The sequence below is a fragment of the Mustela putorius genome, unplaced genomic scaffold (genome assembly GCF_011764305.1).
Source record: "Mustela putorius furo isolate JIRA1106 unplaced genomic scaffold, ASM1176430v1.1 tig00000870_pilon_pilon_pilon, whole genome shotgun sequence".
NCBI lineage: Eukaryota > Metazoa > Chordata > Mammalia > Carnivora > Mustelidae > Mustela > Mustela putorius.
Window position 1 is genome coordinate 2,227,171 of NW_025421503.1, and position 22,606 is coordinate 2,249,776.

Genomic DNA, 22,606 nt, shown 5'->3' on the forward strand with positions numbered 1-22,606 from the left:
GATCTTTTTAATTACCAATGTTACCATTAACAAAGAATAATAATTTGCAGCTCATCAACTTAGTATGTAATCAATAGCCACCAAGGCTACAGGGGAAAGTTACATGGTAAGTTTTGTGAACTAATAACCTAATGTTGATATAGACTAATTGATCGATAGAATATATTTTCAAATATCATTCAGAGATATTATAGCTATGGCTTGGGGATTTGTCAGCAGATTGATAACTAGAATGAACAAAAATAATAGAGATATAATTCTTCTGTTATTTTCCCTTAACTTTGTTTTAATCTATTATTCATCTACTCATTCACCCAATATCTGTGTAAATGAGCCTTCTCCTTAGTTTTGAGTATTATTTGAAATCATTGATTTAAAAAAATGAGATTAAAAATTATGAGTTTTTCCTTCCTAGTAACTTACATTATAGATAGAAATCAAAACCTGAATTCATGGGTTATATAATCAGATAACTTTTGGGCTCAGGAAAGTATCTTAAATAATTGAAGCAGGCTAGATATATAGAAATTGGAAGTGATTTGGAAATATGTGGACCAGGAAGCATGGACTTGAGTAGCTGGATTCAAATTTAAGTGTGTTTTAAAAGATTGTGCCAGCCAGGCATAACAAGTTTTAGAAACAGGTTAGACTCACCAGCTACTAATATTAGACCGTTGATGATTGTCCAAAACTACCAAAAAAAAGCATTATAGAAATTCAAAAGAAATAAAACTGCTAATCCAAAAATTTTTTCATGGAGTAAGATTTCATTTGTATTTAGAAGATTTCCTTGGAGAGAATGGAGAGAATGAGGTAGGATTTTATAGGCAAGAGGAAGTCTATTCATCTTGTCCCTTCCTTTAATCTCTGACTCTTCCTTTTAAACTCTTCTTGGTAATTTACAAAACTAGTATTCTCAGTGCAAGCTAAAGGCAAACACTTGTTGATATCTATAATATTCAAAAACAACTTTTACTCTGCCCCCCAAAATTGTATCCAGTTGCTCTCAAGAAAAGTTTCCATTAAATAATTGAATTTGCAAGGGGCTTAAATAGAGCTGGCCAAATTTGAAAACTAACATTTAAAGAGTTTAAGGTAAGACCAGTGTAACCATCTATTCATAGTGTATTTTTCTTGAATAAGTATCTATATGCATTAATAATATCATAATGAAATAAACTATAAATTTTATTATTGAGATATTTTTATAAAAATGTTTATGATTTTCAGGGCGGCTGGGTGGTTCAGTCAGTTAAGCATCTGCCTTCAGCTCAGGTCATGAAAAAATAATGTCATTGAGAGAATTTGGTATGAAGTCTCAAATGAAGATATTTTGTTTTATTATTTTTTTTGTTTTTATTTAAATTCCATTTAGTTAGCATACAGTGTAATATTAGTTTCAGGTATAACATATAGTGGAAGTTGAGTTTTATAAGTTCTTCATATAACTTGGATACTAACTCATTATCAGTATGTCATTTGCAAATATCTTTTCCCATTCTAAAGGTTTTCATTTAGTTTCATTGAATATTTCCCTCACTGTGCAGAAGTTTATTATTTGTTTGTTTGTTTATTGAGGAAGTCCCAATAGTTTATTTTGGCTTTTGTTTCCCTTGCCCATGGAGACATATCTAGAAAGAAGTTGCTGTGGCCAAATGTCAAACAGGGTACTACATTTCTCCTCTAGGATTTTTTTTTTAATTTTTTATTTTTTATAAACATATATTTTTATCCCCAGGGGTACAGGTCTGTGAATCACCAGGTTTACACACTTCACAGCACTCACCAAATCACATACCCTCCCCAATGTCCATAATCCCACCCCCTTCTCCCAAACCCCCTCCCCCCGGCAACCCTCAGTTTGTTTTGTGAGATTAAGAGTCACTTATGGTTTGTCTCCCTCCCAATCCCATCTTGTTTCATTTATTCTTCTTCTACCCACTTAAGCCTCCATGTTGCATCACCACTTCCTCATATCAGGGAGATCATATGATAGTTGTCTTTCTCTGCTTGACTTATTTCACTAAGCATGATACGCTCTAGTTCCATCCATGTTGTTGCAAATGGCAAGATTTCATTTCTTTTGATGGCTGCATAGTATTCCATTGTGTATATATACCACATCTTCTTGATCCATTCATCTGTTGATGGACATCTAGGTTCTTTCCATAGTTTGGCTATTGTGGACATTGCTGCTATAAACATTCGGGTGCATGTGTCCCTTTGGATCACTACATTTGTATCTTTAGGGTAAATACCCAATAGTGCAATTGCTGGGTCATAGGGCAGTTCTATTTTCAACATTTTGAGGAACCTCCATGCTGTTTTCCAGAGTGGCTGCACAAGCTTGCATTCCCACCAACAGTGTAGGAGGGTTCCCCTTTCTCCGCATCCTTGCCAGCATCTGTCATTTCCTGACTTGTTGATTTTAGCCATTCTGACTGGTGTGAGGTGATATCTCATTGTGGTTTTGATTTGTATTTCCCTGATGCCGAGTGATATGGAGCACTTTTTCATGTGTCTGTTGGCCATCTGGATGTCTTCTTTGCAGAAATGTCTGTTCATGTCTTCTGCCCATTTCTTGATTGGATTATTTGTTCTTTGGGTGTTGAGTTTGCTAAGTTCTTTATAGATTCTGGACACTAGTCCTTTATCTGATATGTCGTTTGCAAATATCTTCTCCCATTCTGTCAGTTGTCTTTTGATTTTGTTAACTGTTTCCTTTGCTGTGCAAAAGCTTTTGATCTTGATGAAATCCCAGTAGTTCATTTTTTCCCTCCTCTAGGATTTTTATGGTTTCAAGTCTCACATTTAGGTTTTTAATCTAGTTTTAATTTACTAAAGTCTTTGTTCTACATACTTTCTTTAAATTTTATTCATTTATTTGAGTGAGAGAGAGAGAGCAAGGAAGAGAACATGAGCAGTGGAGAGGGCCCGAGGGATAGGGAGAAGCAGAGTCCCCACTGAGCAGGCAGCCCAATGCAGGGCTCAATCCCAAAACCCTGGGATCACATCCTGAGCCAAAGGCAGAGGCTTAAGTGACAGAGCCGTCTAGGCACCCCTGCTCCACATACTTTTTGAGAGTAGTTACATGGACTGTAATCTGTTGTCAAAGAAACACTCAATGAAATTTAAGTCTAACCTAAATTTAACCCTAACCCTAACCCTAACCCTCATAATACTAGCTTTCATCTATGGAGTGTTTATATGTACTGGACACCATGATAATCACTTATAAGTGATGATTTGTTTAATCTTTGTGCCACCTAATGAATTACAAATATTATATATGGCATTTATTATGTTGAGGTATGTTACCTCTATCCCTACTTTGTTGAGGGTTTTTTTTTTTATCATGAATGGATATTGTACTTTGTCAAATGCTTTTCTGCATCTATTGAAATGATTATATGGCTCTTATCCTTTCTTTTATTAATATGGTGTATCACATTGATTGATTTGTGAAATTGAACCACCCTGGCAACCCAGGACTAAATCACACTTGATAATGGTGAATTATTTTTTAATGTATTGTTGGTTTTGTTTTGCTAGCATTTTTTTAGAAGGTTTGCATCCATGTTCATCAGAAATATTGATCTGTAATTCTCTTTTTTAGTGCAGTCTGTCCGGTTTTGTATCAATGTAGTGGTGGTCAGATAGAATGGGTTTGGAAGTTTTCCTTCCTTTTCTATTTTTTGGACTAGTTTGAGAATGTATTAACTCTTCTTTAAATATTTTGTAGAATTCCCCTGGAAACCCGTCTGGCCCTGGACTTTACTTTGTTGGGGCAGTTTTGATTACTGATTCAATTTCTTTGTGACTATTAGTCCATTCAAGTTTTCTATTTCTTCCCGTTTCAGTTTTGGTAATTTATATGTTTCTAGGAATTTCTCCATTTCTTCCAAGTTGTGTGATTGGTTGTCATATACTTTTTCATAATATCCTCTTATACTTGTATTTCTGTGGTATTGGTTGTTATTTCCCTCTCTCATTTGATATTACTTATTTGGATCATTTTCTTTCTATTTGATAAGTCTAGCTAGATGTTTATCAATTTTATTAATTTTTTCAAAGAACCAACTCCTGGTTTAATTGATCTGTTCTTCTGTGTGTTTGTTCTTTGTTTCTATATCATTTATTTCCACTCTAATCTTTAATTCCTTCCTTCTGCTGACTGTAAGCTTTACATGTAAGGGTAGGTCATTTATTAGAAATTTTCCTTGCTCCTTGAAAGTAGACCTGTATTGCTATATACATTCCTCTTAGGACCACTTTTGCTGCTTCCCAAAGGTTTTAGGCTGTTGTGTTTTCATTTTCATTGTTTTCATGTATTTTTAAATTTCTTCTTATGTTCCTTGGTTGACCCATTCATTGTTTAGTAGGATGTTGTTTAACCTCCATGTATTTATGGTCTTTCCATTTTTTTCTTGTGGTTTACTTCAAGTTTCATAGCATTGTGGTTAAAGAGTATGAATGCTATGAACTCAGTCTTTTAGTATTTGTTGAGACCTGATTTATGACCTAATATATTATCTATTCTGCAAAATGTCCATGTATACTTGAAAAGAATGTGTGTTCTGCTCTTTTAGGGTAAAGTGTTCTGAATATATCTGATAGGTGCATCTGGTCTGGTGTGTTATTCAAAGCCATTTTTTCTTTGTTGATTTTCTGCTTAATCTGCTCAGTCTGTCCATTGATATAAGTGATGTGTTAAATTAACCTATTACTATTGTACCATTATCAATTATGTTCTCTATGTTTCTTATTAATTGCTTTATGTATTTGGGTCCTCCCATGTTGGGTGCATAAATATGTATAATTGTTAAATCTTCATGTTGCAACTCCCATTTATTATGGTATAGTACCCTTCTTCACCTCTTTTTACAGTCTTTGTTTTCAAGTCTAATTTGTCTGACATAAGTATGGCTACTATAGCTTTCTTTTGACATTCATTTGCATGATAAATATTTCTCCACCCTCTCATTTTCAATCTGCAGGTGTCTTTATGTCTGAAATGAGTCTCTAATAGGCAGCATATAAATGAGTCTTGTTTTTTGGGGGGAAGGTTGTTTTTTTGTTTGCACCCACCCTGACACTGTGTGTATTTTGATTGGAGCATTTAGTCCATTTATGTTCAGAATACTTTTTTTTAAAAGATGTTATTTATTTGCTTGACACACAGAGAGAGAATACAAGCAGAGGGAGTGGCAGGTAGATGGAGAAGGAGAAGCAGGCTCCTGCTGAGCAGAGAGCAGGACATGGGTCTAGATCCCAGTCGTTGAAATCATGACCTGAGCTGAAGGTAGATGCTTAACCTACTGGGCCACCCAGGCACCCCCCAGAGATTTTTTCTGATCTTTTCTTATCTTTGTTATTTTGGTCTTTCTTTTCTGCTCAAAAATTCCTGTTTAATATTTCTTGCAGGACTGGGTTACTGGTCATGATCTCCTTTAGTTTTTATTTGTCTGGGAAACTCTTTATCTCTACTTACATTTTGAATGATAGCCTTGCTAGGTAGAGTGTTGCTGGCTGCAGATGTTTCCCATTCAGCACTTTGAATATATCCTATCCCTCCATTCTGGTTTGCCAAGTTTCTGTTGAGAAATCTCTAGCTAGCTTTATGGGTCTTCCATTGCAAATTAAGGACTTCTTTTGTCTTACTGCTTTTAAGATTTTTTCTTTAACAGTATATTTTGCAAATTTAATGCAGTATGTCTTGGTGTTAGCCCACCTTGTTGTTGTTGTTGTTGGGAGTTCTATGAGCCTTCTGGATTTAGATGTCTGTGTCCTTCAACAGATTAGGGAGGTTTTCAGGTATTATTTGCTCAAATAAATTTTCTGCCCTCTTTTCTCTCTCTCCTTTTCTCTTATTATATAAATGTTGTTTCATTTGATGGAGTTACTCAGTTACTCAGCCTATTCTCATGTTGCATAATTCTCCTTTCTTTTATTCAGCTTCACTATTTTCCATTATTTTGTCTTCTGTATCACTAATTCCTTCCTTTGGTTCTCCCAACTTGCCATTTGTTGTATCAAGTCTGTTTCCAATCTCGTTTATTTCATTCTTCATTTCTGACTATTTTTTAACTCTTTTATCTCCACGGTAAAATGTCTTTCTGATGTCTTCTATTCTCTCAAGCCCAGATACATGATTGTCACTTTAAATTCTTCATCAGGCATATTATTTATATCTGTTTCACTTAAGTCTCTGGCCATGCCCTTATCTTGTTCTTTCTTTTGAGATGAATTCCTCCATCTTGGCATTTTGTCTATTTCTCTGCCTTCTGCTCTGTGTCAGAAAAGTCAGTTATATTTCCTGTTTCTGAATATAGTGGTGTTATGAAGAAGTGTATGTGGTGTCGAGGGGCTGGCACTTTGGGGAATGTGTCTGTTGTGTGCTGCGTGCACTCTGCTATTGTGTTTTTGCTGCTCTATCCTTCATGTCAGTCATCTGTAGTCTTTCCTTGTTTCTTGTGGACACTGGTTAGTACCTGGCCAGAATGTGTAGATTTTTAACTAGGTATGCTCTGGTCTGCTTGTGAAATGAAACTTCATACTACTTCCATTAGAACTGAGTCCCTGTAGAACTCTATGGTCAGGAGACTTCTTATGAGCAAGGGTTTTTTGCTGGTCTTCTGGGAGAGGAGCCAACCACACTGGGACTGAGGCAAGCTTGACTGACCAGGGCAGTGCAGCCAGAGCACAGGGTTTGGGGTTTATTGTAAGCATGTTTGCAGCCAGCTTTGGGGCTATCCTGCTTACCACAGCTGACTTTTTATTTATGCTGAGGGGTAGGGGAAGGAAATGCTGTAAACCAGTTCCTTTGCCCCTGGAGAGGTTTCTCTGTGTATACCACCCTGAAGGAAGCACTCTGAGAAGAGAGAATAATCTTCCCCTGCATACTCCAGGTGTTGTTCAGATAGCTGTTTCCATGTTATCTGCCTCTGAGTTTTTTGCCTGCCTTTTCTCCAGACACAGAACAATACTCTCTGGGCTCTATCCCAGCCAAGCCTGCTGATGTTTAAAACTCCAGGTTTAGATATGTGTGGGCAGGAACTTGTGCTTATCTTCTGGGGGAGGTGCCCACCTTGCTTGGACTAAGGCAAATTTGGCTGAGAAGGTCAGTCCCACTAGAGCACAGGGGTATAAACCTTGGTGTAAACAGATTAGGCAGCCAGTGGTGCATTGCTGCTTCCCATAGATGATTCTGTTTGTACTGAGCGGTTGGGTGAGGTAAATGGCTCCAGCCAGCTTCTTTGACCCCAGAGAGGGGTCTCAGTGAATGTTGGCTTTCAGAGAAAGTCTCCAAGAATTAAATAATTTCCTTACTGTGTGCCATTTCCATGCTGTCTGCCCCCAGTTTGCTTGCCTGCCTCTTTCCCTTAGCCAGGGGCAGTGTCCTCAGAGCTATATCCTAGCCATACCTGCTGATCTTTGTTACTCCAGGCTTTAAAACTCACTCATTGCAAGAACTCATGAAATTCAGTGCTTCTCATTTTCTAAGGCAATAGCTTTGGGGAAATATTCTCTTCATGCATTCCCCTGTGCGCTCTATTCTCTCTCACCCTTCTCTGTGATCACTGTTCCCTCCCTTCTGCAGCACCCATGTTAATGTTCTGTTTCTCCCCTAAATCACATTTCTCAGGGTTGATAAAGGGTTTCTGTGAGCAGCCTAAAAGTTGTTTTAGGTTGCAGCTTATAATGCTAATGATTTAGCATTTTATGATGTAAATTGATTCTCCAAGTTTGATAGAAAGTGAATGTCATGAAAAAATAAATAATTTTTAAAGCCATTCAACATTTGTTAACAAAGCCTTGGTCATAAGAAGCTTCTTGATGGGGCACCTGGGTGGCTCAGTGGCTTAAGCCTCTGCCTCTGGGTCAGATCATGATCCCAGAGTTCTGGGATCAAGCTCCGCATCAGGCTCTCTGCTCACTAGGGAGCCTGCTTCTCCCTCTCTCTCTGCCTGCTACTCTGCTTACTTGTGATCTCTTACTCTGTCAAATAAATAAATAAAATCTTAAAAAAAAAAGAAGCTTCTTGTTGTTCATTTGATATGTAAGAAAAAGGCATAGTAAACCTTTGGGTACTATTGATGCAATTTAGGATTTTTTGAGATTCACGGACTTCTTTTAAGATAAGGAAGGGAGCTAGGGAGGAAGATAGGAAGGAAGGTAGGACACACTGGTTTATTCCCTTATCATAAAACACAGCATGTTTCCACAAGCCCTACCTTCTTCGATGTGGCCTCTTCTCTCCCTTTAGTTGTGAAGTTTGTTCTGTCAGTCCCTCAGGTTGATTTCTGGGGTATTTACAATGATTTGATAGTTATCTAGTTTTATTCATGGGATGGGATGAGCTTAGGATCCTCCTACTCTGCCACCATCTTCCTTAATTTTGCCTATTTATATACTTTTATTTTGCAGAAAGAGATTGTCATATTCTTCATACCACTGTAATTTGTTTTGACAACTTTTTTAATTGGACAAGACACTTAGACTATTACATAACTCTGTTAAAGAGCATAAAAAATAAAATACAGTAACAAAATGTAATTGGGATATGTACACCTTTGGAAAGGGAAGGTAAATGACAGAGAAAATGTAAAGATTTTTTTTTCTTTTTAAAAAAGTTTTCAGCAGTCTTTTAAAAGTATTTGTCTGGGTTTTCTCCCTTGTTTTATGCCTTAGCAGTGTATTTTATACTCTGCTGCTGTGTTTATCCACTCAAATCATAAAAGTAATCATGTCAGTACTTCTTAACCTTCAATATTTCCTTAATTGTCAACAGAACACAGCCAAAATTCTTTGGAATGGCTTTTAAGGTCTTCCTTAATCTATTGTTAATTCTACCTTACCAAACATATTTCCCACATTGGTCTCTGCTCACCCTTTGATCATGTCAATTTGATACTATATGCTTTGTGCTTTGTTACTCCTGTGCCTTTCCTCATGCTTGTTGCTTGTTATGCTCTTTCTCCCTCATTTTAGCATACCCAGATTCCACCACCTATCTTTAAATTCAAGCTTGAATATCACCTGTTCCACTAAGTATATACAAGATGCACCTAGCAAGATACCATGTTCCCTTGCTTCCCCTACTATACTTATCTCTATCTTCTTTATGATATTTGTTATTTCTAGTAATATATTAGTTCTTCGCATAAACGTGTGTAGCAGCAATTTTTTGGAAGATCCATGCTTGATTTATCTTGGTGTTCCTTTGCAGCATCTAGCATAGTCCTTTTATATTTAGAGCTCAAGTATGATGTGCTACAAGAAGTAGGATTAGTGGTTCCCTAACGTCTATATTTTGTACATGATACCAACTCTTAATTCCTTGGCCTAGCATTCAATTCATTGTCTTTCCTGTGTAGCCTTTCTTGCTACTAGCTAATAATACAGAAGAAACAAGAAAAAGCAGTGAAAATTAAAAGTATAAAAACTGTATTGTGTTACAAAGTTGGGCCTGATTTTATAAAAACTAGTGGAATAAATTTAAGTTTTAAGTTTTTAATTTAAGTTTTGTAAACTTAATTTAGAATATAATTCACAAAGAACTATATCCAAAATATTATAGAAACTATAATACATGGAGAAAATAAAGAAAATTCAGCAACTACACTGCTTAGCTTTTCTTCACCAGAAAAACTATTTCCTTTAAATGCTTAGTTGAGGTCATTAATGGCCAAATTAAATAGATAATTAGATGCTCACAAATATTACATTTTATTTTAGGGAGTCAAATTCAATCAATACATATGTTGATACTTGTAAAGTCATAAGGAAATATTTAGGCTAACTCATAATTTTGAACAGTGAGATCAACATAACTGTAGTACATAACTCTCGTAATTGTGTTTTTGTATTTGTGAATATGAGACATCTTTTGTCTTTAGCTACTCATATATTCTACCATTTTCATGTAATGACAAATATACCATAAATTGTCAGTTGGAGAACTTACTTCTACATCAGTCTTATACTCTTAAATACATTTAAGAAAAATGGGACCCTATAATTATGTTTCAGAAAGCATGAACATCTGTAGAGTGATTCAATTGGACACCTTCACAAGCATATTGACATCAGATCATCATCATCATAACATCAAATCACTAACCAATGAAGTCTAACTACTGCATCTTACTTCTCATTTGGAACTGTCTGATTTGCGTGGAAAAGGAGGATTTATTTTTTTAAAAAAATTTAGTCCTCGGGGCACCTTGGTGGCTCAGTGGGTTAAGGCCTCTGCTTTCAGCTCAGGTCATGGTCCCAGGGTCCTGGGATGGAGCCCCACATCGGGCTCGCTGCTCAGCGGGGAGCCTGCTTCCCTCTCTCTCTGTCTGCGTCTCTGCCTCTTTGTGATCTCTGTCGAATAAATAAAATCTTTAAAAAAAAATTTAGTCCTCTCAGCCTTAAAAAATTTATTAAAGTATATCATATCCGCTATTTGTTATTCATTGACTGTATCAAAATATAAAGCTGTTCTAGGAAGCAACCAGAATGTAATCTCTAACTTTGTGGATGAAAATTACTTCTATAATTATTATAGAAACCCAACAAAACAAATGTAAATTAAATTAACTGGAAAGGGAAAATGTTCTGAGTAATAGCAGACAAAGCATGAGTCACATAGCCCATTATCTCCCTAAGCAAGCATATAGCCACAGAAACTGAATGTTCTTGGTCACTAAATATTTTAAATTTCTTCTACACTATAATATACTAATTATTTAACTCAGTAAAACACTAACCAATACTCAGTCAAATTACCATAAAACAGAATTTTCTTAGCTACTTTATAACTTAACAGATAATTTGGGGGCGCTTGGGTGGCTCAGTGGGTTGGGCCTCTGCCTTCGTCTCAGGTTGTGGTCTCAGGGTCCTGGGATCGAGCCCCACTTCCGGCTCTCTGCTTGGTGGAGAGCTGCTTTCCACTCTCTCTGCCTGCCTCTCTGCCAGCTTGTGCTTTCTCTCTCTCTTTTTCAAATGAATAAATAAAATCTTAAAAAAAAAAGATAATTTGGAACTGAATGATTAGTAATGATAACAATAAGTACATATAAAGCACTCTATTACCATTGTGTTCAACAATTATAACCCTATAATCCAATTATATCTCTTAAAATCTTCACATCAACTCTTTTTTTGTTTTTTTATTTTAATTTCAATAGAGTTAATATACAGTGTTATAGTAGTTTCAGGTGTATAATACAGTAGTTTCAGGTGATTCAATGATTGTAGACATTTCTCAATGTTCATCATGATAAGTGTACTCTTTAATCCCCATCACTTAATTCACCCATTCCCCTCACCCTCCTCCCCTCCGGCAACTACCAGTTTGTTCTCTATAGTTAAGAGTCTGTTTTTTTGTCTTTTTCTCTTTATTCATTTTTTTTTGTTTCTTAAATTCCACATATGAGTGAAATCATATGGTATTTGTCTTTTTCTGACTGACTAATTTCATTTAGCATTATACTCTCTAACTCAATCCATTTTGTTGCAAATGGCAAGATTTCATTCTTTATATGACTAATTAATATTCGTGTGTGTGTGTGTGTGTGTGTGTATCATATTTTCTTTATCCATTCATCTATCTATGGACACTTGGGCTGCTTCCACAATTTGGCTATTGTAAATAATTCTGCAAAAAATATAGAGGTACATGTATCCCTTCAAATTAGTGTTTTTGTATTCTTTGTGTAAATACCCAATAGGAAAGTTCCTGGATCATAGGGTAGTTCTATTTTTAATTTTTCTGAAGAATCTCTATACTGTCTCCCACATTGGCTGAGCCAGTTTGCATTCATGCCAACAGTACAAGAGTGTTCTATCTTCACCATACTCTTACCAATGCTTATTGTTTCTGGTGCTATTGATTTTAGCCATTCTGACAGGTGTGAGGTGATACCTCATTGTAATTTTGCACTTCCCTGATGATGAGTGACATTGAGCATCTTTTCATGTGTAGTCATCTGTCTACACATCTGATAGTCATCTGTATGTCTTTTTTGGAGAAATGTTCATGTCTGCCCATTTTTAATTGGATTATTATATTTTTTTGCATTGAGTTGTGTAAGTTCTTTATGTATTTTGGATACTAACCATTTGTCAGATGTCATTTGCAAATACCTTCTCCCATTTAGTAAGTTGTCTTTTAGTTCTGTTGATTGTTTCTGTTGCTGTTGAAAAGCGACATCAACTCTTTCATTCTCACTTTATTGAAAAGGAAACAAAGCCACAGAGAGGTTAAATGACTTCCCTAAGTTCACACAAAAATAAATAGCAAAGCCCAAACTTGAATCCAGCTCAGTCTAATTCCATAGCTCATACTGTTAATCATATCCCTGTGGGTGATTCCTATAATACAGTAAATGTACTAGGAAAGAACAATCCAAGGAGACAATCCAAGGCAAAACTGATGGGAACATTTTTATCAAAATTACTTTAATCTATTTCTAATATATATTTCTAATATATATATTAGAAATCTAATGTAATCTAATATAATCTAATATGTATTTCTAATATAATCTAATATATTTCTCACATTTAAATATTTCTATCAGGATGTATAAATTTATCAGGATCTTTATCAGGATCTTTAAATTTTATAGGAAATAAATGTTTTATATAAGATATAGATCTCTTTTAATTTATAATCTTATACTTTCACAATCACAAATAATAAGAAAAATATTATAAATAAATATTTTGTTTGAGTTGCCCGAGTGGCTCAGTCAGTTAAGCATCTGACTCGTGATTTTAGCTCACGTCATGATCTCAGGGTCCTGGGATCAAGAGCCACACTGGGCTGCATGTTCAGTGTGGAGTTGACTTACAATTCATCTCTCTCCCTGTCCCTCTGTCCCTCCCCTAGCTCGTGCACTCACTTGCACTCTCTCTCTCTTTCTTTCTCTACTTGGATAAATTCTTTTTAAAAATAAATAAATATCTTGCTTACAGATTACTTAGCACCTACTATAAATTTGTTTTTCTCTGGAGTGTCTTTTCCAATATATTTTTTAAGAGTGCAACATGACTCAGTAACTATAAAAGGTTGAAATATTGTATTACTGTTGGCAACCTGAAAGTTGCTAGCTTTTAAAGGTTTATATTTGCATAATAAAATCATATTCATGTTACATAGAACTTGTAATTCAAGCATATTACTGAAGTAATAGATAACTAGAAAAGATTTAGGAAACAATTAAATATATGTATATGGAAAAAGAAAAAAATCAGACCAATAGAAAGTAATCATTTCATAATAATGTTTATTGTTTTTTGGCATGTAACTTGAAATACTCCCTTATATTTTTAAGTCTATGATCATTTTATTTATTTTTTATTTTTTTTTAACGATTTTGTTTATTTATTTGACAGTGAGCACAAGCAGACAGAGAGGCAGACAGAGAAAGAGGGAGGAAGCAGGCTTCCTGCTGAGCAGAGAGCCTGATGCAGGGCTCAATCCCAGTACCCTGAGATCATGACCTGAGCCGAAGGCAGAGGCTTAACCCACTGAGCCACCCAGGTGCCCCAGGTCTGTGATCATTTTAGGCTGTACTAATCTTTCATATGTTATTGTTGGGTCCGTCATCAAAGGAACGAGACTGAGACAGAGTTACGCAAAGCCTTATTCTATGCCAAGCATTAGAAGTTAGGCTGACAGGCCAGGGAAATGAGGCTGAGACAAAGTGAAAGTTATGTAAAGCTTTATTCTATGCCAAGCATTAGAAGTCAGACTGACCAGCCAGGGCCACCTCCGAAGAGAGCGACACCCCTTGGTCTTACAGGCTAGATTTTATAGGGCACAATCACAGACATCTGCATATGAGGCTTTGGCTGATTGGATGTCTCCTACCTGTGTGTTTTAGTAACGGTTACCAATGGCCTTGTTTTAGGTATGTGTTTTAGTAATAGTTACCTGGAATTGGCCTTGTTTTAGGTGTGTGTTTTAGTAACAGTTACCTTGTTTTAGGTGTTGTGTTTTAGTAACAGTTACCTGGAACCAAGAGCAATAACTTTTCTAGACAACAAAATGTCTACCTAGGTGACATGGAGTCACTATGGCTAAGTAGGCCCAGGCAGGCCCTGGGGGTGGTTAACATGTTTTAACATGGAATCGACCCCAACATTATGGAGTAGTTTGACAAAATATGTATGACTAAAAGAGATTTTAGTAGGGAGAGATGACAGTATTTTCAAATGAAGTGACTAGATTATATTATATCCAGTTATCTCACTCACAGGATGAAGATTGCACTGTGAGGCTTGTAAAATAAAAATGGAAAGCTTTCATTTTGTAGGAAGGAGTAGTGTTATTTGTTATATACTGTCTTTGTAGACACATCCCATTGGATGTAGATCCCTATTTCCATTCTTCTGGAAACAGAGTCTATTATTAAGAATCAACCCCCTTACTCTCTTGGCATCTCTTAGAATCAGCTTTTAGGTGTAGGACCAAAAAAAAAAAAAAAATCTTGGGTGGTTCAACACTTTATAATTCCATAAAGTTTCTTTTAAGATTTAATTTTTTTGTTTGAGATATAAAGAGCAAGAGAGAGCAAGAGAAAGCAAGTAAGAGCTGCAGGGTATAGTGGCAGAGGGAGAAGCAGACTTCCTGCTGAGCAGAGAGCTCAACCCGGGGCTTGATTCCAGGACCACTGAGATCATGACCTGAGCTGAAGGCAGATGCTTAACCAACTGAGCCACCCAGGCACCCCTCTATGAAGTCTTTTAATGTAAAAAGGCTTCTCGATGTATAGTGTTTGTGAATTAATTGGATAACTTTTTTTCCTCAATCCAGAAAATCCCTCTTAAGCAACTCACAAATCATATTTTTAGATGCATAAATCACAAATTTCTCTAGGGGAAAACTACTCTATGACTTCAGTACCATTAAAGATGCAAAAAGAAGCCCCTGAGAAGGGAGTTGAGGGAAATTGGAAGGGGAGTTGAACCATGAGAGACTATGGACTCTGAAAAACAATCTGAGGGTTTTGAAGGGGCGGGGGGTGGGAGGTTGGGGGAACCAGGTGGTGGGTATTAGAGAGGGCATGGATTGCATGGAGCACTGGGTGTGGTGCAAAAACATTGAATACTGTTATGCTGAAAAAAATTAATTAATTTAAAAAATGTCTAAGGATGGGGCACCTGGGTGGCTCAGTGGGTTAAAGCCTCTGCCTTCGGCTCAGGTCATGATCCCAGGGTTCTGGGATCGAGCCCCACATCGGGCTCTCTGCTTAGCAGGGAGCCTGCTTCCTCCTTTCTCTTTGCCTGCCTCTCTGCCTACTTGTGATCTCTGCCTGTCAAATAAATAAATAAAATCTTAAAAAAAAATGTCTAAGGAAACAAAAAAGAAGAAGAAGAAGCCCCTGAATCTCAGAAATTTAAGCAAATTGGTCATTTCTCTACATGGGAAACCATCTTAGAGTACTTTAAAAAGGCTATTAATCCTGCTTACAAACAAGCTCATGGACTCTGAGTCAGAAAAGTCATTGGAAATCATGTAGTTCAGAGGATGGCATACTTCTTCTGTAAAGGACTAGTTCTTAAATATTTGGGGCTTTTCAGGCCAAAACACTATCTCCTCAACTGTTGAAGGAACTGTTCCCCATGATGGGCCAATAGACTTTTTGCACTTCACTTTTTTACAATTTTAAAGCATGAAAGTCTTCCTTTGCTCTTGGGGCATACAGAAACAGAGAGTAGGCTGGATTTAGCTCACAGGGCTAATATTTCAATATTTCAATATTTCATCTAACTCATTTTTTTCTCTTAAACTAGGCTATACTTACTTAGGGTGGTTGTTGAAAATACTTGGATATTCTGGCTTCTTTCCTTGACATCAAATTGTGAATGGACATTCTTACTAATGGTACTTTCCCAAAGTAAACCACTAGGGAAATGTACAATGTACAGTGGTGGGGATAGCTTACCAAAAGGAGGACCACTTAAGAATTAAGTTTCATGACTACAGGCCCTACTTCTTTTAGAAACTGAAGGGGCTCCTTGCCGTGAACTATCCCTGCTCCCCTTAAACTCCCTATTTACCTTAAAATCCTCAAAATTTTATAATTCACATGCCTTGACTTCCTTTTTAAGTAATTTCATTAAGGATTGACATTAGTTACACAGTGATACTTTTTACTAGAAAAGCACAGATTATGGAGAAATAGCTTCCTATATAATATAGCTTGTTAATGAAACCCCTTCATTATTTTCCCATTCCCCATGCACTTGGGGGTTCACCTGGGAGTCATATTTTACACTCTGAGGCCTACATAACCCATGAGTCCATTTCATTTAGAACAATGGCTAATTAGGATACAACTGTATATTACAGGTGTGTGGCCATGGCACTGATGTCATCATATAAAGAAATGGTCTAATAAATCTCTTCATCTTAATAACTAAACTAATTTTTCAAGATTATATAATGAAATTACAACTTAGTTCTATATAAGATGCAGTAAAATAGCAGATATAGATAAAGGAAAAACAAGGATATACACCTTTACACAGAGCTTTACAGGCTTAACTGAAAATTGGTTTAGTGTACAGTATAAAACAGTAGAGTAAAATAAGTCAAGCAAAGAAAGAAAATTATCATGTGGTTTTACTCATATGTGGAACATTAGGAATAGTGTGGAAGACCATAGGGGAATGGAGGGAAAACTGAATGGGAAGAAATCAGAGAAGGAGACAAATTGTGAGAGACTTTGGACTCTGGGAAACAAACTGAGGGTTACAGAAGGGAGGGGGATTGGGGAGATGGGGTAAGCAGGTGATGGGTGTTAAAGAGGGCATGTGTTGTGATGAGCACTGGATTTTATATGCAACTAATAAATCACTACATCAAAAACTAATGATGTTCTACTACGTGTTGACTAACTGAACATAATAAAAAAAAACCTGTAGAATTAATATTCTGTAGAGGAAAGAAGCAATTCTCTAGAGAGAGGGGGCAACTTTATATAGATTCATTAGTTGGACACATTTATTTAACAATCTATTTGAATTTAGTTTTCACAACAATTTTTTTCTCTCAAAATGTCTCAGTACTGCACAGAATTACAGTTCTCAGGAAAGGACAGTCTTGGAGATAAAGGTAGGTTAGCTTTTACAGGGTTCTAATTAATGAATTTGTAAATATCCTTCCCCCTCTTTTGATGCTAGTTGAGGTTTAAATTAACTAGCAAAAATATATTTCAAAGTTGAAGTTTAATTAACTAGCAAAAATATATTTCAAAAGTGTCATCTCTAGAAAGTGGTATTACTGGGAAGAACACTTAAACTTTCTAATACTCTGTACCATCTTTGAAAGTATTCCTGCTAAGGAACATATTTGGTTTAGTATTCCAAAAGGCAGTCATAGTACCCAAAACTTCAGGCAGTATGCCAATCCTAAATAAACACTGTGAATTCCATATTTACTGTATTTTCTGTTAGAGTTTTTTATCAATGTAGTAGAATATGTAGCTGCCCTAGGTTCTTTTTGAAAGAGCAGAAACATTATCTGTATAATTCCTCAGGTGGCCTGGTAGCCTGATAAATATAATACATGAAAATATATTAGTTACCAATTTATAAAGGCAAATATTATTTTATTAAGCATATATTATATATAGTTGAATAATATTTTAATATTTTAAAAAAGATTTTAATTATTTATTTAAGAGAAAGAGAGAGAGAATGAGCACAGTGGGGCAGAGGGAGAAGCAGACTCTCTCCTGAGCAGGGAGCCTGATGCAGTGCTTGATCCTGGGACTCCAGTATCCCAACCCGAGCAGAAGGCAGTGTTTAACTGAGCTACCCAGGCACCCCTTGAATAAAATCTGATTATAGTTTTCTTCACCCTTTAATTTTTATCTTGACTTTCAAGCTGATGAAAATTAATGAATTGCAATAATAATGGAAAAGCTATTAGTATGATTTGAGAATAGGAGTCAAAGAAATTCTACATACTGACATGTTTTAGATCAATGTTTAGAAGCACCTGCAGTTTGTTATCTGTTTTCCCTAGGTTGTGCAAATGTCAATATTTTTCCTGTTTGTTTGCCATGTACATCAACATTACCTTTCTATTTCTTTTGTTAATCTTTTACATTTTATGTCTTTACCTGTTTTCGTAGTGAGTGTTTTCTCTTAATCATTATCTCATGTGAGCTTCATAATTATCTGCTGAGACAGGAGATTCCAAACCTTTTATTATAATCGATTGGAGAGTATATTAAATCTCATGGAATATTTTTTCTTATATCATATCTAAATTAATGTTGTAAGTCTATAATTTTTTGCTCAGTTTTCATTGAAAATGGAATAAAGCTTTTTGCATAGATAAAATTCATTTTGATCATTCTTCAACGTTCTCTTCTGTGCTTGGACTCTTTCTTTACATAAAAGACATACTTATTAGGTGTGTTCTACTTTGAAGCTAACTGTGGAATATTAACAGTAATTATGATGCCTGTGAGAGTCCTTTTGGTTGAAAAGAACAAAATCCCATTCATACTAGCTTGAGCAAAACCGAAATGGTCTGATAAGAACTCAAGCCAGGGATCATGATTACCATGGAGAACTCAAGGGCAGAAAGTAAACACTTAGGAGGCACTGGAATCAAGAAAAATGTTTTCTTCTGTTTCTCTAGAGGCATATGTTCTCTTGTTTCAACCTCCTGTATTTATGGCTGTTTTTTCTTCACATTGTCTACACAATTGGCTTTTTTCTACTTCTGTAGGCATATGACAAACATTGTTTGTTTGTTTACTTTGTTGTTGTTGTGGTGGTGGTGGTGGTGGTGGTGCCTGAGATTGCCTATCCCCATTTTAGACAACCAGCAGAATAACAACAAGAATAACAAACAAACAAATAACTTCTGAATTCTAACTCTAAATCCCCAGGAAAGAGAATCTACCCCTATTTGGGTCAAATTCCAGCTTCATACAACCAAGGGACTGGGTAACAGAGTACCAATGCAGCATTGGAAATGACCATTAGTTCTTGGAAAAGTAGAGGCTAAGAAGCTACCTCATAATGTATCTATCATGTTCACACTTATACTTAAATATTAGTTGTGAAGTTTTACTTTTTTGGAGAGGTTCTCACCATGACTTACCCTTAAGCACAAGTACTGCTAATTAAGTGGTATCCTCCCCTCAATCAAAATTCCTCAGTGTTCTGTGTTTCATGGTAAATCCACCTGAGAAAGTATAACTTGGTTTATGATTTATTTTGTTTTTGCTTTGCAGCCAATAACTACAATTAGTTCATCAAGTGAACCTGTATTTACACTTCAACATGTGTCCCTTCCAATAGAAATAGCACCTGACAAATTTGAATATTTTTCCCTAAAAAGGCTCAATGCTCTAAGGTAAGCCTCACTAATAACCAGATCTACAAACATACAATATTAACTTGAAGTAGAATATATGATGTAGAATATAGAATATATGATGAAGGCTGAAGATTGCCAAAAATATCTCCCACTAAATTTTTAACATGATATTCAATTCCCAAAATAATGATGCATTAATTAGACAGGGACAAGAAAATAATACATTGCAAGGAAGTATCCTAGGCAAGCTGTCAGTTGTAATGGAGAACAGTTAATGTGAGGGTAAATTCAAGTAAGTGTAAAACCTGCTTACACTGATATTCTTCCAATTTGTTCACAAGAATGTTGGTGGTGTTTCTTGCTTTCTACAGTCTAATAGAAATATATACTCTATAATATTTTCCTACAGAGAGGTTTTCAACAAAGAAAACGTTTGACATTTAACATTTGATGAATATTTTTAAGGCATTCATGTTTGTCTTTTCTTCAAGTAATGAAAGAGCAGTTATGGTGTCACATGATGAAGGAAGCAAGTCTGAAACAGAAGCTTCAGACACAAAAATTTCTGAAACTTCAGACAGTTCTTTGGACTATAAAAGTCTCCAGGACCTAACAATAATTGAAAATGACACCCCACCACTGGACTCTGGCTCTGAAAGATGTGTGATTGATTCTGACTCTGATAGAGGCATTGGTTTGGAATCTGACTTAGAAGAACACTTAAAAGACTCTGAGTCAGTAATATGGGGAATGGACTCAGACTCAGAAAAATGCCCCATGGCCTCAAACTCAATGAAATACCTGCTAGAAGCAGAAAAATGCCAGATGGCTTCAGGACCTTTGAAAGATCTGATAGAGTCAGAACAACAACTAGAGGGAATTGAGCAATCTCAGATGGACTTTGACTCTTTGAAATACTGGATGGACTCGGATTCAGAAAAATACTTGGCAGACTCTGACTCTGAAAAATATGTGTTGAACTCTGACAATGAAAGATCAGAAATGGATTCAGACACAGAAAAATGTCCAATTGCTTCTGCATCTTTGAAACACCTGCTGAAGGCAGAAAAATGCCAAATCGCTTTAGATTCTGTAAAACGCCTGATGGAATCTGAAAAAAGACTGATGGAGACCAAACAAAGTTGGATGCTCTCTGATTCTAAGAGGGATGTAATGGACTCAGACATGGATAGGTACGGAATGGACTCAGCTTCTGCATATGAGGTGCATCTGATGGGGGATGAAAAACACCAGGAAAAGATTAGATCTAAGAGATATATGACAGACTCTGATTCTGAACCATGTGAGATGGACTCAGGCTCAGAAAGATATGGGCTAGCCTCATCAGCTATGGAACATGTCCTGGATGCCGGCACTGACATTGAGGGGCACTGGATGGATTCTTGGTCTGAAAAGCATACAATGGACTTAGATTCTGAAAGCCTGGGGATAGTCTCTGATTCTACAAAACGCATGATGAAGGCTGAAGATTGCCAAAAGGCCTCTGACTTGGAAGGATTATGGATGGGCTTCAGGTTTGAATCTAAAAGAGGCTTGGCTGATTCTGAAAGACAAAAATTGGACTTTGATAGCTGTCAGGATAGCTCTAGAAAATCTCAATTTAGGTCTGAAAGACTTCAGCATAGCTCTGAAAAATATAGAGATGATCTTCAAAAAAATGAGTTTGAAAGTGAAACACACATGATGGAGATGGAGAAGGAACAGTGTTTGATATTTGAAAATAAGAGACTTCAGATGGATGAAGGGAAGAAAAGATCACTCATGTGGTCTGACAGTGAACAAGAGCACAAGATTGTATCTGACAATGAAAGACACCACATTGACTCAGAAAATGAAGCACAAAGGCTAGGTGCTCGCAAGAAGGGTAATCGTCCTCAGGGTAAGCTTAAATGCATGTGGCTTTTGAAAGTAGCTTGTTTACAAGTGTAATTAATAATAGGATGACACTTTCAATATGTCAGTAGCGTTAACAGCTTTGGGCCTGAGAGCATTTCATAAGAAACTCAGAGAAAAGGCATTTTAATCCTAGATTTCCATTCAGTTTATTTTTACTTTTTTCATTGCTTAATTTAAATTCAATCAGACAACATATAGTACATATTAGGTTCAGATGTAGTGTTCAATAATTCATCAGTTGCATATAACACCCCATGCTTTTTTAAAAAATAGGCAAATACGTTCTGTCTGCCAGTGCTCGCTCTTTCTTTCTCTTTCTCTCTCTCTCTCTCTGACAAATAAATAATAAAATAAAAAATAAAAAATAGGGAAACCTGGCTGGCTCAGTCAGTAAAGCATGTGACTCTTGATCCTGGGGTTGGTTGTAAGCTCAATCTCCATGTTGGGTGTAGAAATTACTTAAAATAAAATCTTTATAAAAAATGAGGCAAATCATCTCTCTTCAGTTATCTGCTTCTTACAAGAAGAAAAATTAGAGAATTATTAGCAAGGACAGTTATTGTGGCCTAGAAAACAACATGTTGAATTTTGTTCCCATTATTCTGGAATGGGTGAATAGAAATTGCCATAAACTTTTTCCCACTATTAGTTGCTGTGAAAAGAAGTATCCAAGTCTAACTATATAAACAACCAGCTTAACTTGCTTTTCTCAAAATTATTCTCAATTATTATAAAAATTATAAAATAATTATATATGATGATTACAAATATTTATAAAATAAAAAAATATTGTAACAGCTTCATAATTTTCAATAAATAGTTGGCTTTTACCTTGTTAGTCACATTTACTTTATCACATTAAATTATAATTCTCCATTTCCTAAGCCATTGTATTAAGGTATGCTTAAGACAAAGGAACTATTATCATTTCAGAAAATGTTTTTCTTCATATTAAACATTTTCTACAGAGTCTTACAATTCAAGGCATGGAAAGAAAACTAAGAACTTGACCCCAAAACATTCATAAGAAAACTTCCCTCTGAAAATATAACAAGAAGTTTTGTGCTTCAATAGACTCCAGTGACTTTTCAAAAAATAGAGTATTTGAAATAATATATATTTAATGTATGATCAGTGTTTCCTATTTTAATATGCTATTTACACATAATTCTTTGAAATTATCCTATATAATACTGACTTCTCCATATCATATATTTTTAAAGTAGAGTAACACATGTGAACTCATTAAATGTGAATTCATTTACACATGTGAATTCTTTAAAACATTACAGCAACCCTAGGAGGTCGGCACTATTATAATTTCTAGTTTACCAATGAAAAACTGAG

The 22,606-nt window shown here is 35.8% G+C and overlaps 1 protein-coding gene across 2 annotated transcripts in view; it reads left to right on the forward strand.

Annotated features, from left to right (window-relative positions):
* Positions 1-22,606, forward strand: part of LOC101681822 — a 284,416-nt gene that overhangs the window by 238,746 nt on the left and 23,064 nt on the right. For both annotated transcript variants that reach the window (XM_045085576.1, XM_045085577.1), the window contains exons 9-10: positions 19,257-19,378; positions 19,834-21,242. In XM_045085576.1, coding sequence (XP_044941511.1) covers positions 19,257-19,378; positions 19,834-21,242 — 1,531 coding nt within the window. The remainder of the gene's footprint in view (positions 1-19,256; positions 19,379-19,833; positions 21,243-22,606) is intronic.